At 42.6% G+C, this 15,296-nt stretch overlaps 1 protein-coding gene across 2 annotated transcripts; it reads right to left on the bottom strand.

Moving 5' to 3' along the window:
- Nucleotides 1-768: 768 nt before the first annotated feature.
- On the bottom strand, nt 769-8,918 carry pus7l (pseudouridine synthase 7 like). Of its 2 annotated transcripts, none has more exons than XM_049566338.1 (10): nt 8,835-8,918; nt 7,508-8,339; nt 6,883-7,042; nt 6,539-6,758; nt 4,964-5,062; nt 4,677-4,758; nt 4,167-4,332; nt 3,676-3,784; nt 1,510-1,563; nt 769-1,418 (listed from the first exon to the last, which is right to left on the bottom strand). In XM_049566338.1, the coding sequence occupies exons 2-10, from the start codon at nt 8,292-8,294 to the stop codon at nt 1,029-1,031; spliced, it is 2,067 nt and encodes a 688-aa protein (XP_049422295.1). In that variant the 5' UTR covers nt 8,295-8,339; nt 8,835-8,918; the 3' UTR covers nt 769-1,028. The 2 variants fall into 2 exon arrangements, with proteins under 2 accessions (XP_049422295.1, XP_049422294.1); XM_049566337.1 differs by having other exon boundaries at nt 8,819-8,917.
- Nucleotides 8,919-15,296: the final 6,378 nt, after the last annotated feature.

Here is a 15,296-nt window from a genome sequence, read left to right on the forward strand (position 1 = left end):
ACCACTGAGGGCGAGAAGTGCCCATAGTTCTACACTCAACTTCTTGACCGTTTTGAGTGCACCATCCGGGTACTCATAGTGCACTGCATTTTTTCATACTTCTCAGTGTGAATGCACTTCTGCACTCAAAATATTAAGTGTAAGTACAGAAGTACGCGATTTTGAGACACAGCATGGGATTGCCTGCTCTCAGTCCAACATGGAGGTGGCTGAGCCGGTGGCTAGCATCTAACGGCACAGGTCAGGATGGTGTTATCAGGAACCACCGCCAAATGACCGCAGCGCAGAACAGTGAAGATTAGCTAGCTGGTGAGATACTCAAACAGGGACTCACATGCATGCGTGGCCAGACTGGCTGCCAAAACAAACTATAGAGAAGCTCAGATTTCAACACACACTGAGATGGCGTGGCTTCGTTCTCTGCTCAGGATGCCCTTACTCCTCTTTATCCTTACATAGCAAATAGCTGTTTGCTGCTGTATTAACGCTCTGAATGTTTCATACAAGAGCTTTAAGTTAGAGTTGTCCCATACCTTGGATGTAAAATCGCATTTACAGTCTTCAGAAACCTTGATTTTCAAGAATTTGTTTGCTGCTGTAGTATCGCTCTGAAAATCAGCTTCTTTAACTACGGCTATTTTTTCATATTTGTAAAACTTAAAGTTATGAGAAATGGCAGATTTATCCAAATGTGGCAGGGGTGCCTGTACCAAGTGAGTGTTTTTAAAATCAAAGTGCAGAGAGTTCAAAAAACAAAGAAAAGTACACTTGTTTCTAAAACTTTTATTCGTGGCACAAAACACAAATACGGTTTACAGGGTTTTACATTTAGATTTGTTCGTTTTATCAACTGCACATTATGCTTATTTTTCTATTTATAAACACAACCTTATGCTCATTACTTCAACAACAAACCAAAAGGCAACTAATAACGTATCACAATGATGAGTTACAAAAACTAAAAACAAGAAAAATCCTTCTCTTCAGCAAAGTATGTAGAAATACAACAGAGCAATGTCCCCTGACCTCTAGGGGTCACACTTCATGATCTCTCTGAGGCAGATGGTGGCGTAGCAGGAGGAGTCCAGGTCAAAGTTTAACGTGAGAGTAAGCGAGTCCTGCTTCCCCTCTACTGTCGTGCCGTTCAGCTCAAGGTCACTGTTTCTACTGCTGTTTCCTGTCACCTCTCCTCCTCCTCCTCCTCCTCCTCCCTCCCCGCAGGCTGCTCTCTGCAGCTGGTAGCTGAGGTTGCGTGGTGAGGCCAGCAGGGAGCGGTAGCAGCCAGGCAGATTTAGTTTGAGGCTGCTGACTCTGAAACGACAGTCGCCCAGTCCGTCTCTGGCGAGTCTCTCCTGGAACCAAGTCCCCATGGTGTTTTCTGGATACTTCACAGTGTTCCCAGGCATCGGCAGTAACACCTGACGGGAGAATGAAAACACAGCAGCAACAGTTGTGAAAACAGCAGAGAGAGAAGCTTTTAAAGTCAAAGTATGTCAGTAAACAACATACATGTCCCAGTGTGTACACTCCATCTTGCTCCTCTTGGTCCGTCACCACATGGATCTGGAAAATCAAAGAAAATGTCAGGAGCACTGGCATGGTGTGCAAAATGTTTAGAGAGTCCTGCAATCAGGAGGTTACAAGTACAATCCCTAAAAAAAGACTGTGTCCTTAAATAACCCTGTTTACTGCTGAAATGTCCTTGAGCTATTCTATTGGGGGACAAGATGATTATGAAACCTATTAAGTCCCCAGGCCCAGGGAGAGGAGAAGGGCTTTTCCCCTATTGGTCAAGACGATTCATGAGTCTTCGGACAATTACCCCCCAAGGCTTTTTATTTTTGGACTTGGTACGGAGTTTGAACTTCGCTCAAGAGTGTGAAATACCAAACTGGACCTTTGGAAGACATTAAAGTTGTAAGTACTAATTCCCTCGGCTGATTTATACGCAGACACCTTAGATGTTTACCTTTGTATCGGATATACGCTCACCAGCCACTTTATAAGGTACACCTTGCAAGTACCAGGTTGGACCCCTTTGCCTTCAGAGCTGCCTTAATTCTTGGTGTCATTGATTCAACAAGGTGCTGGAAACATTCCTCACAGATTTTGGTCCATATTGACATGATAGCATCACACAGTTGCTGCAGATTTGTCAGCTGCACATCCATGATGTGAATCTCCCATTCCACCACATCCCAAAGGTGCTCTATTGGATTGAGATCTGGTGACTGTGGAGGCCATTGGAGTACAGTGAACTCATTGTCATGTTCAAGAAACCAGTTTGAGATGATTTGAGCTTTGTGACATGGTGCGTTATCCTGCTGGAAGTAGCCATCAGAAGATGGGTACACTGTGGTCATAAAGGGATGGACACGGTCAGCAACAATACTCAGGTAGGCTGTGGTGTTTAAACCATGCTCAGTTGGTACTAAGGGGCCCAAAGTGTGCCAAGAAAATATCCCCCACACCATTACACCACCACCAGCAGCCTGAACCGTTGATATAAGGCAGGATGGATCCATGACGCCAAACTCTGACCCTACCATCTGAATGTCGCAGCAGAAATCCAGACTCATCAGACCAGGTAACATTTTCCAATCTTCTATTGTCCAGTTTTGGTGAGCCTGTGTGAACTGTAGCCTCAGTTTCCTGTTGTTAGCTGACAGGAGTGGCACCTGGTGTGGTCTTCTGCTGCTGTAGCTCATCTGCTTCAAGGTTGGATGTGTTGTTGGTTCAGAGATGGTCTTCTGCAGACCTTGGTTGTAACGAGTGGTTATTTGAGTTTCTGTTGCCTTTCTATCATCTTGAACCAGTCTGGTCATTCTCCTCTGATCTCTGGCATCAACAAGGCATTTTCACCCAGAGAACTGCCGCTCACTGGATGTTTCCTCTTTTTGGGACCATCCTCTGTAAACCCTAGAGATGGCTGTGTGTGAAAATCCCAGTAGATCAGGAGTTTCTGAAACACTCAGACCAGCCCGTCTGGCACCAACAACCATGCCACATTCAAAGTCACTTCAATCACCTTTCTTCCCCATTCTGATGCTCGGTTTGAACTTCAGCAGGTTGTCTTCACCATGTCTACATGCCTAAATGCATTGAGTTGCTGCCACGTGATTGGCTGATTAACTGTTAGTGTTAATGAACAGTTGAACAGGTGTACCTAATAAAGTGGCCAGTGAGTGTATTTCTCTGTGATAAATACAGATAAGGTTAGATAAGGCAGATAAGGTTAACCCCAAGCTCTCACATCATGTCACTGTTATGTTTTAGATTCTGGGTTTACCACTATGGAAGTGGAGTACAGCCATGCTTGCATTTTTCTTTACGCCGTTATCTCGGAATTATATTCTCTAGAAAACAGAGTTTGATTTCACATGATAATGGGCTAATTTACGTTGATTCTTGAGAAAAAAAGCCAGTTTCTCAAGATAACGATAATTCATCAAAAAATAAAAAATTGTTTTATCTTCTCAAACTCACAGGATAATAATGGAGAACTCAAAAATGAGTGTTTGGTTCATTTGATCACACCAGATTTCAGCTTTTAAGACCACTGTCACGACTGTTGGGGAGAAGCTGTCAAGGCATAAATGCTTAGTTTTGCTTGCTGTAGTTATCTGTTGTTGCTGATCTGTTCTGGACTATCCCAAAAACAGATCACACTCTTACCTGAGGCAAGCTGGTTTCTCCAGCGTCTTCCTGCGCCCACACAAGGTCTCCTCGCCTGGCCCTGTGGCCCAGAGTCGTCAGCCTGTGTGCCACCGCTTCGTTCCACACTCTGACAAACAGATCGGCACAATCATCACTAACAAACAGTATATTTATTTATCCAGAGAGTTAGAAGAGTCTTTGAAGATTCTGGAAATGTCTTCAGAACTACGGTAGTGTTTAAAACTTAAAATCAGATGCTAACTTTGTGACTTAGATGTAATAATGAAAGTACATACACATGCACAAACTGAGGCAAGCTTAAACCCTGAAACAGGATGAGACAATCTCGCTGTGGAATGTAAATAAATAGCAATCTCTGTCAAAGTGCACGTGAGCAACGTCCTTATCTTGCACATGCTGCACTGGAGCTAAAGTTGTAAACATGCTTGTGCTTGAACTGAACAGGAATCTCATTTTGAAAGTTCTGGGATATTTTCCCTGTGGCTGACCTGCTGCAGTAGGCGTGTGGGTAGAAGACCCTCATGCTGTGGGGCAGGCTGAGCCAGGCTTGGGCACAACCATCCGGACCTGTGCCGTAGCGGTTCAGGGCCCGAAGCATCAGTCGCTCTCTGGCCTTCGACAGCGGCATCAGTGCCAAAGACTCCTTGGCGTTATCTGGTTATGGGAGAGGCAGGAAAGACGAGAGCGATAAAGAGAGCGAAACACTTCCGGCGTGTTAAATTCCAGGATGCTAAGGATTCACAATATCGCAACTCTTAAGTTTGCAGTCGTTGTTTTCAAATCGATAAAACATGATGCGTCTCAGCAGATTCTTTGAATGAGGAACTGTGTCATTACAGTAATATTGCAGCAATATTGCAGCAACAGCAAAAAGGTACCCACAGAAACTCACACTTCCTGCAAACTCTGTATTAATAAGTTCTTGGGAAACAACTTTCACATCAGCTTTGCTCATATTTCGTCAAAATGAAAGTGGTCAGTGTTGTCTTGGCTCTCACCTGTTTGGAGGAAGTGTCTCTTGGCGTGGCTCTGAGGGTCATTGCTGTCCTCCGGAGTAAAAAAGAGACGCACAGCACTCACCTGACACACACACAGCAACACACACCCCAACATACGTTAGCAACACCGTACTGTGCAGTCTGATAGGAAATGCATGTGATTTATTTTACACAGATGACACTCTTCTTTCCTCTGGAGGTGTTTCAGGCTTCATGCAGTCGATAACGCCGCTTATGAAGGGTTAAAACAACTGGTCATGAACATATTAATTGTCTGTGACACTTACCATGTCCTCTTTGAGTAACGCCAGCCCCACACGGTCAGACTGAACGCTCTGCACACTCCCAAACCTCTGTGGTCCATAGTAGTTGACAAAACCTCTGGCCTACAGAGAGCAACAAACAGGTGGCTGTATCGGAGCTAGCTTGAAAAATCCCTAGCATGTTTAAAGTACTACTGAACAACAAGAGTGACACGGAAACAACAGGCATCCACCATTCAACATTTCTTTCATTTATAATCAAGAGATCCAACCAGGGTTGCAAAGGTGTGAGATTTTGACTGTACAATACATTATTATCAGTCAGAATGACCCTGAAAGGAATGAAAACAGAAAGGTTACTTTTGGTTAAATAAACTTTTTTTATCACTATAACTGAAAATTGAAATTATTTTGTTAATGAAAACATGTGTAAAAAGTCTCCCCATTAAGATTAAAATAAAGAAGAGATTCTTCGTCCACTTGCAAATGTACGATGTAAGATATGAAGCAATCCCTCTGTTTGTTAGAGGCTCTGTTTTAAAGTCAGAGTGGAAATAAAAAGCCTTGAGCAATAAAATGATTCTACGGACCTAAAAAACGTACACTCTTTATGTGTCACTCAGGGCTTTTGTCCATGTCCAGATTCATCAGTGTGCGGGATGTTGACAGATTGTGATACGATCTTCTGAAGTTAACCTGTCCTGTAGAAGGTAAGCTGTATATGCTGCATATGTTACTCTGGGTGTCTACAGATATAACCAAGTTAAATTTAAGACCTTTTACGACCTTTTTAATAACAACTCATATGAAATTTAAGACCAAACCTACAATGAAAACGCAGGCTGAAGAAATATTCACGGCAATGTGACCGAAAATATCTAAGACCCATCGAATCTGAATTTAAGACAATTTAAGACTGTTAAGGCCTTACATTAAGAAAACTTAAGACTTTTTCAGGACCTGTAGACACCCTGTTTACTACAATGATTTATCCCCATAAAAATTAAGCAGCTTTGTAGTCCTGGAAACACAAAGTTCATCCTGATACTCCCTTGCTAACCCCAAATCCCGCTTCGTAGTAAAAGCCTCAGGAGCCACATTCACCGCAGAGGTCTCCTCCTCCTTCAAACAGACCCGATTATTAAAACAGGTAAACACCGAATAAAGCACTTTTACATTAAAAGTCAATGTTTCTCCGATGCTCTTTGGCGGTCAGACAGGAGGAGCTGCTAGCTGAACTGCTGCTAATGCTAGCTCAGCTTGTTTTGAGGTGCTGAGTTTGTTTATAAGTGAGAATTCCTTCAGTGTTCATTGTTGGCAAGGTTTTTACCGGGAGCCAGATGACCTGCAGAGGTCTTTTCCTCGCATGAACAAACATGCTCGTTGATTAAAACCCTTAATCCAGATAAAAGGTACAGTTTAGAAACGACCAAGATCTGTGACGTGACTTGAAACTGTGAGAAAGTAGTCGGCTGGAAATGTTTTAATATTCGCCTATCCGAACATTTACCATTGCACTGGCAGAAATGGGCTTCTATACTTGTGTGTATCCAGACTGTCTGACATTTCAGTACAAGAGTTTGAAGCTGGAAATAATACCTTGACATTCTCCACTGCCTCCTTTACCAGCGCTGCCAGCCGAGAGTGTGCGTCTGCGCCAGAGGAGTGTGCGTCACTGGCCCCATGTGGTCTCAAGTCACGGACCACCAGGTCAAAGTGGTTCCCCTGCAGTCGTCCGAGTCGGAGAGGCTCGCTGACGGAGCGGATCTGAGACAGATACATCCCTCTCTTCACAAACTCAGCTGTTTTCTCTTTCAACCTGGTGATAAATAACGTCAAATAAATAAATAAATCAATCAATCAATAAATAAACGGTTGATTCTTGGAATTCATTTTCAAGCTTCAAAGGGGAATCAAAATCCATGAAATAAATGCAGAACCACCGTTGAGTTGAGACCTTCTTGACCACCATGGACTGGTAGGTGATGGCTCTCTTATCCTTGATCCCAGCGTAGGTAAAATCTGACGGAAGGACCCCGAGAGCTGCGGCCATGTAGCTGATGGCCTCCAGAGTCTCCAGGTTCTCCTTACGCAGAGTGAAAGCTGACAGAGAAGACAAGCACACACGCAGCTGTGTTTCTGTTTGGTTTTAAAGGAGCAGTGTGTGAGATTTAGGGGGATTTAGTGGCCTCTAGTGGTGAGGATTGCAGATTGCAACCAGCTGAAACATCTCCCAGTTAGAATTCCTTTAGTGTTTATTGTTCAGGAGGTTTTTCATGTGAGATGAATTATCCGCAGAGTAACAAAACAAACAGACCAGGTGATTAAAACTGATAAAACACCGAAAGGACTAGTTGACGTCATTTTATTAACGATCCTACCAGAACTTCAGCTTCTTAAATGTGAATATTATGCTGGTTTAGTGTTAGGTTAGTATTACATGATAATACTTTAGGTTCTAAACTACTGGTTGGATAAACAGGCAATTTTAAGATTGATTTTCCGAAATTTCAAGTTACCAGTTGAGAAAATAATCAGTCATTTAAGAGTTTTAATTCTGCACTTTACCAGTGTAAACGTCTTCTTCTTTACGTTCCTCTGCGGTTCTCTTCTTTGGCCTCCCTTGCTCTCTCAGCCTAACCGAGATTGCAGTCGTCCCCTGGTCGGTGAAGCTTTTAGTCTCAACCAGTTTGCCGAACCTCCTGCTCAGGAAGTGGTGGACCGCCGTCCTGTGCTCCTTATTGTCATCAGGTCCAAATGTATAGGACGAGCCTCGCACTTTGGCATCTATGAACCTGAAGAAGTCCTCTGCTTCATCCTCTGTAACCAGCCGGGAGAGCTCTCTGTAGTCTGGGTCCTCCCTCACCCTGATCTCGGGCTGAATCGTGACCGTCATGAGGAAGGGGAAGCGGTGTCTGACGGCCCGGTGGACATTGGCTCTGTGGTGTTTGTCGGCGAAGGATCCCAGAGACAGCTCCTGCTTGGTCGGCTCTTCTTTAAGAGTCAACACGAACTGCTCGAGCTCGTCGCTGACCGACTGGCCTAAAATCACACTTAAATCAAAACTGCCCGGGCTAGGTATGGTGACATCTAACCCGCAGTCAGCTGAAACATCAGTGTCCTGTGAGACTGAGGAGTGATTGTCCCACTTACAGTCTGCACTGCTTTCATAGTTCCTATCTGGGGAGGCACAGTCTGGTGTGTGTGTGGCTGCTGCTGTGTTCACACGCTGTCCGCTGATGTCTATCTCAGTCACCACAAAGTCTTTGATGAAGTTTTTGATGCTTCCAAGGAAACCTTCGTGGTTTGATATGAAGCAGGCGGGGACGTTCACAGCATCACTGTCCTGCTTCATGGTCACTTCATCCAAACACTGCAGGGTTTTCACTTTGTCCTGTACCTGAAGGGGACAGAAATGAAATGTTAACAATATGTATAAGCTGATAATTAAGACAAAAAAAAAATGCGTGTTTATTTGTACAGCTTAATTCACACACTTGAGGCAAGTCATTTATGTGTACTTAGAATTATACTTTATGAGTTAATCTGACAGAGAATGTAAAATAAAACCGTTCATTAGACGGCAGCAGAGAATAATGAGGTTATAAGCCTGCTCTAAAAGGCAATCAGATTTAAGGCACATCTTAAAATGTAATGTCAGGAAGCTTAGCAAGATGACAGGGGCTTTATTTCTCCTTAAACACGTGTTATACATGTCAAATAGCCCGTTTAATTACAGTAATATCCGTATCTTACACATTAATGCTGCCTCGACTGAGCTCAGAGAGACCTGCACGCGCTGTAACAGAAACTATAAAGCACATACCTGCATCTGAAACAAGAATATATATTTATTGGAGAGAAATAATCATATTTCACCTGTTTATTCACTCACCGAACCTGCACGCGGTATGCAAAACAGGAGCTGTTGATGTAAACACAACAACGCTGAGACAATTCAGTCGACTTCCGGGTCATGTGACCGCCATGTGACTTTTCTTAAAGGGGCCGTGCAGCACTCGCATCGTTAACAAACGCTGTGTTACACTTAAAAATGTCAAAACAACACAACTGCAGGTAGGAACTAAAGTTACCCTGAGACACAGGGGCGTGAATGAGTCAATTAAATGTTAAACATTTACTGCAAGCGCTAATGCAATCATTATATTATTAAATTATTATTATTATTATAAATTAAATTATAATACCTATAAGAACCTAACGCACTTTGCAGCAGTCAAAAATATTTAAATTGAATTACACCGACTAAAACTTATAATGTACCAAAATATTATAAACTGTTGCTTCGTTACACAACATAAATTAATATGTTAATAATATTCAATTCAATTCAAAGCACTTTATTTATCCGTTAGGAACTTCATTTGTGCAGAGCATCAGTGCGTGTACAGTTCATATAACCAGCAACGTAACATAATATACCGCATGCATTCAGCAAATACCAACAATCAACCATCAATTAACAGTCAAAAATTGGAGAGAAGAAAGCTTGCCAGCACAATGAGTACATGATGAATAGGTAATGATAAAAACAATTGTTAAAAATATGGATAGTAAATAAATAAATAAAAGCAATCCATGGTCAAGTTAAAGGAGTTGTGTAAACAACCATGTACATACATAAATCAGGCATTCATGAGCCATGTACGTATATATACATACAAATTACATGTACACATACATACACATATACACACATAGGTCAGGCATTCATGAGCCGGATGGATGTGGGTACAAAGCTTGACATGGCTCTCTTAGTCCTGAATGCAAGTGATCTGTATCTCTGGCCTGAAGGTAGCAGACTGTAGTGGCTGTGCAGTGTGTGAGTGATATCTGAGGCTATGTGTGTACCTTTTTAGTTTAACCCTTCTGTTGTAAATGTTGATGAGTGATTCCTGCTCCAGTCCGATTATTTTACTGCTCATTGTTATGATTTTGTTTAGTAGGTTGCGATGGATGTTAGATAGTGAACCAAACCAGGCTGATATGTTGAAGGTGATTACAGATTCAATGAAGCATTTGTAAAAAGCTGTCAGGACTGACTGATGAACCTGGAGTCTGCGAAGCTTTCTCAAGAAGAAGAGACGCTGCTGACATTTGGAAAAGATGGTTTTACTATTTGATTTAAAGGTGAGTCTGTGATCAATTATTGTCCCGAGGTATCTGTATGACTCAACCCTCTCTGGTTATTTACTGACATTGTGGGGATGATGGTGGGGTTATTGCGGAAGTCGACAACCACTTCCTTAGTTTTTGAAGAGTTGAGGTCAAGGCAGTTATGCCTGCATCACTCTGCAAAGATGTCCATCTCAGACTGTAGTTGTCCTGGTGTGTTTGTGATGTCCATGATCACAGTGTCATCAGAATATTTAATGTATGTTATACCTGGGTTAGTGCTTCTACAGTCATCAGTGTACAGAGTGTACAAGACAGGTGAAATTACGGAGCCCTGTGGGGCTCCTGTGGAAACAGACTTGGATGAGCTGAGGTGACCATTGACTCTGACCCTCTGTTGTCTGTCGGTCAGGAAGGAGAGGATCCAGAGGATCAGGTGCGGGTTGACGTCCATCTGAAGTAGTTTACGTCCCATCAGGTGAGGTTGCACAGTGTTAAAGGCGCTCGAGAAGTCCACAAACACCAGTCTGATGAATGACTTGGGCTTCTCGAGATGAGTATAGGCCCCATGCAGCAGCGTCAGTACAGCATCATCCACACCCCTGTGCTGTTTATATGCAAACTGAAGGGGGTCAGCATGCATACTGACCTCCTTCCGAAGCTGGGAAAGAATAAGCCTTTCAAAGCCTTTCATTACCAGAGATGTTAATGCTACTGGCCAATAGTCATTATCGCAGGTGGGATTGCTCTTTTTGGCTACTGGACAAATGATGGAGGATTTCCAGAGTGACGGGATTGAATGTTCAGCCAGGGAGCGGTTGAAGAGATGGCAAAAAACACTAGCCAGATGACTACAGCAGGACTTCAGCAGCCGCCCACAGATCTGGTCAGGTCCTGGTGCTTTGTTTGGTTTCATCCTCTTTAGCATGAGCTCTCCCTCTACCTGTTGCAGCTCCAGGTTTACTTGGGTGGATGTCACTGGAGGGAGCTCAGCTATTAGCTCCTTCCTCTCCTGTGAGAAGTCAGACTGGTCAAACCTGCAGTAGAATTGATTAAGGTCCTCTGCCATGTTAACGGGGTCTCTTGTCCCTGTATTTAATGATGCTGAATTGTTGGGGAGGCCAGCCAGTGTTTTAACGCCTTGCCAGGCGTCCCTGGCATTGCCTTCCTGAAAAAGTTTCTCGACCCTAATAATAATAATACACACAAGCATACAAACATAGACTTTATGTCACTTCTGTCAATATTTTTAGATCTTTTAAATACATTTATAAACAATGAATTCTTATGATTACATGAACCGTGAAATAACAAATGTATATTAATAGTAATAATGACAACAATAACAATAATAATCTTAACACATACATACATAGACTTTATGTTGCTTTAGTCAATATTTATGCAGTTTATAGACGATTTAAAAAAAATGAATTCTTACAGTTGCTTTAAATGTAGAAAATTGATTAATAAATAACACACACATACTTATATACATACATACATAGGCTTTATGTTGGTTCAGTCAGTATTTTTTATGGATTTTAAAGACATTTTTAAACAAAAAATAACATACAAATATAATAATATCACATGGGGAAAACTCATAAACATGTTTATTTATGTATGTGCATTTATATCAACAGAGGAACCAGATGAATCGGGTGTAAAATTGGGATAAAAAGATTTAATGCTGAGGTTCACAGCTGATTGTTGATCTTGAAAACAATGATTACAATATGATCTTGGAGTGCTCAGAAAAAAAATAACTTTGCACATTTACAATTCTATGACAAACGAAACTCAGTCTGCTGATTAAGACCATGTTATGTGAGGTAACTGAAAGCTCTGGATCAGCTTCTAAATGGACCTAGTAGAGAGGCTGTTACAACAACATTACATTACATCAGTGCTTTCCTCCGTGTACTGTAGTCTTTCAGTAGTATCTTGTTTTATTATTGTTTTCATACGCTGAATGAATAGCACAGGCATTGTGTTACTCTGAGGGAAGTTTCATCACACAGTGGGTGCATGGTTTACTGGCACCGATCACCCCCCTCCACCACCTTTCATTTCCTGGAAATCACTGTAACAGTTAGTGGAAATCATTTAAGTTGTACTTTGGAAATCTCATCAAACGTTGATAAATATCTTGTGTTGGCAGCGTGTGAGAGCAATGAAACTACAGAACATGAAGCCAGGAAACACATACACTCCCCACACTCCTGAATCAACAAACAAAACACCTCCTCCACACTGGCTGGCATTTTGTTTAACCAGTCTGTCTTTCTTCTGGGGAGTGCCAGACGCAAGGAGTAAAAGAGAAACTTCACTCATGAAGAAAAAAAAATGCCTGTTTCCTCATCTTTGTTCTGATGTTATGACACAGATTAAACTCTGAATCTCGTACGTAAATATCCAACTCGGTAACATTTGCCTGCTGTAAGTGAGACTTTGGTGATTTCTGGTGTTTTGAGCAACACATGAGGAATGTACTGCAGCTTTCTCCAAGAAAAACACACACACTAATCATCATCGGATCAGACTACGCCGCTGCTCAGCTCTCGGGACTACCTAAGAAGGCAGTAGGTCATCTGCAACATGTCCAAAAAAACTACAGCTAGTGTCGTGACTGGAAGGAAACGGAGCGAGAGCTTATTTCTCCAGAGTGAGGGTCCCTTTCCTGACTAGGCTTCATTTCAGGATCGTAGTTCCAGATTAGTTACATAACTTCCTGCAAACCTTGGACCCATTGACTCCAAACTGCACCATGATCATATTTATAGTGATATGTTTCTAATACTTGTGCTGCTTTGGACCAAGGTCAAGAGAGGGTCTCCTCAGGAGTGGAGGAAGAGATTACATCTGCTGAGGATTTTAAGGGAAAAGTTAAAAGCAGATGAAACTTGCTTCACAAACTGTTGTTTTGTTGGTGGTACGATAAGTGTACCCCTGAATAAGGATTCATTTGTCTGTTGAAGAACGTCTGAGTAAACGCACAGCTGGAGCATCAGCAGTGCTAATACCTCCCACAGGAACCAAAGTATTCAAAAACAATAGGAGCTGGTTACAAAAAATTGTTGCTCCAAATATGCAGTATGAAACTTTCCACCTACCAGCCCCTCTAAAGCTCCGCAGGGTAAAGTCTTTCTTTTAATGAAATGCTTTCATTTTTCTATGTTGCACGTATTGTTAACGGGGCACTCAAGGGATTTAGTGCTGCATTTCTTCTACAGAAGACATCATTTAGCTGTTTTCATAAACTTTGCATGTAAAAATCAGTGGAGTGACAATTTAGGCTCTGAATAATGCAGCCCATTCTCATTCCCAGGGAGTCAAATTCAGCAGCTTGGTCAGTGGCCATTGGTGTCTGATTCTAACGTGCAAGGCCCTACAATGTAAACCCATCCGAGGCAACAACGTAGCATAAAGAGTGAGTAAATCAGCCTAAGTGTGTCAAATAAACACAGGACTTTCACCCACGAGTCCGGTGTTTGTAACCTGTGTGAAACATTGTTTTGTTTTTTAACTACACTATATCATTAACCTCATGTGACACATACATGAAGTGACATAAATCACATGACATAATTGTTAACTTAATTAAGTTATGTAACAAACATACTTATTCTTACCAAACCATTATCCTCTGAAGTTTGTTTTGAAAAGACCAACCTGGTTTCGTTCTTAGGTTGTCAAAACCCGACGCTTGGGCAGTGACTTGCGGCGCCAGTCACTGATGAAAAAAGACGTCCTTTAACGTTGGCATGATATGCGGCCAGAAAAAAAAAGTGGCACTTCACTTTCTTGTATTGACGTAGTGCATTTATTTTGAAGGAGACTGTATGTAAGCAATAAACTTCCTGTAAAAAGGGAAGTGTATTATGAAAGAAGACGATGCATGTAACAGGCAGAACTTGACACGGCGTCCCAGAATGTCAGCAACCAACGCCTCATTCATTCCTATGAAAGTTGCTCAGTGGAGCATGAAGTCACCCCTGCAGAAGAACAAGAAGAAGATAGACACATGCACAGAAAGGACCTATACATGCATTAAATGGAGGGATTTCAAAGCAAGGGGGCTGTCTTGTACAGGCAGCCAGAGCAGTTGGGGTTTCAGTGCCTTGCCAAAGGGCACCTTGGCAGTGCCCAGGAGGCAAACCTGCACCTCTCCAGCTACCAATCCACACTCCATACTTGTTCTGTACAAGGACTTGAGCTGGCGCCCCTCCGGTTCCCAAGCCAACTCCCTATGGACTGAGCTACTGCTGCCCCATATTAACCGCAAAATTAACCGGATGATCGGCAATGCTTTCTCACTCTGTGGCCCATGAAGCAGGCCAAGCAGCTAACTTCCTGTTAAATTATCTGGGGATATAATGATTAATTTTGTGGCTCTTCTAGACTTTTCCAAATGTTGCCAGACCGAATGGATCAAGTCTTGGTAGTGAAACAAACCCTTTTGCAGTGGCTGTGACAAAGTCTTTCTGGGCCCAATAGCATTACATGACCATGTCATTTTGCTGTTTGGCCACTACCAATATTGGCTTCAAAGCCCGTTGCACTTCCTGGGAGCGCCTAGAGCATCATATTTTGAAGCACAGGGCTCCTGATCAAGCTGCTGTATTTGACAAGGTTGGGAGCGAGAACATGTTGAATGAGGACGCTGTTGTAAGGTAGCTGGACTAATAACTATTTGTCCCCGCCTGTGTGGAGATTACTGACTCTGTCATGAGTGATTATGTGTTGCTCTTGATGCTCATGTGGTGTCCAGCATCAGACTGTTCTCATTTGACACAACAGGGACATGAAAAGTTTGTTCGTGGGAACTTGAGGTAGGTCTTTACAGAAGGATTTATGAAGGATCATCCGCAGTGTAGGCCAACATTCTCTCACAACGCTGTATATTCATATGTACCATCCTTCACTCTTATATTTCTTTAAATATTCCCACATATTCTCAAAATGTTGCTCCACGAGAATCCAACTGTGCAACATTTATCTCCAGAGTACAAAATTTGTCCAAGCGTCTCAAAGTAAAATAAAACCTTGTTGGCCCTTGGCGTTCATCCGCCCACCACCAACATCCTCTGCGCCACAGAATGTCTCTGTGCATTCACGTCCTACAGATGTGTGACTGCGTGCCAACGTACACACGTGTGCGTGTGCCAACGATTTTGTGGATGCGCGGTGGTGAAGTTGACTGAAACAGGGACACTAA

This window comes from Epinephelus fuscoguttatus, linkage group LG22 (assembly GCF_011397635.1).
Source record: "Epinephelus fuscoguttatus linkage group LG22, E.fuscoguttatus.final_Chr_v1".
Lineage (NCBI taxonomy): Eukaryota > Metazoa > Chordata > Actinopteri > Perciformes > Serranidae > Epinephelus > Epinephelus fuscoguttatus.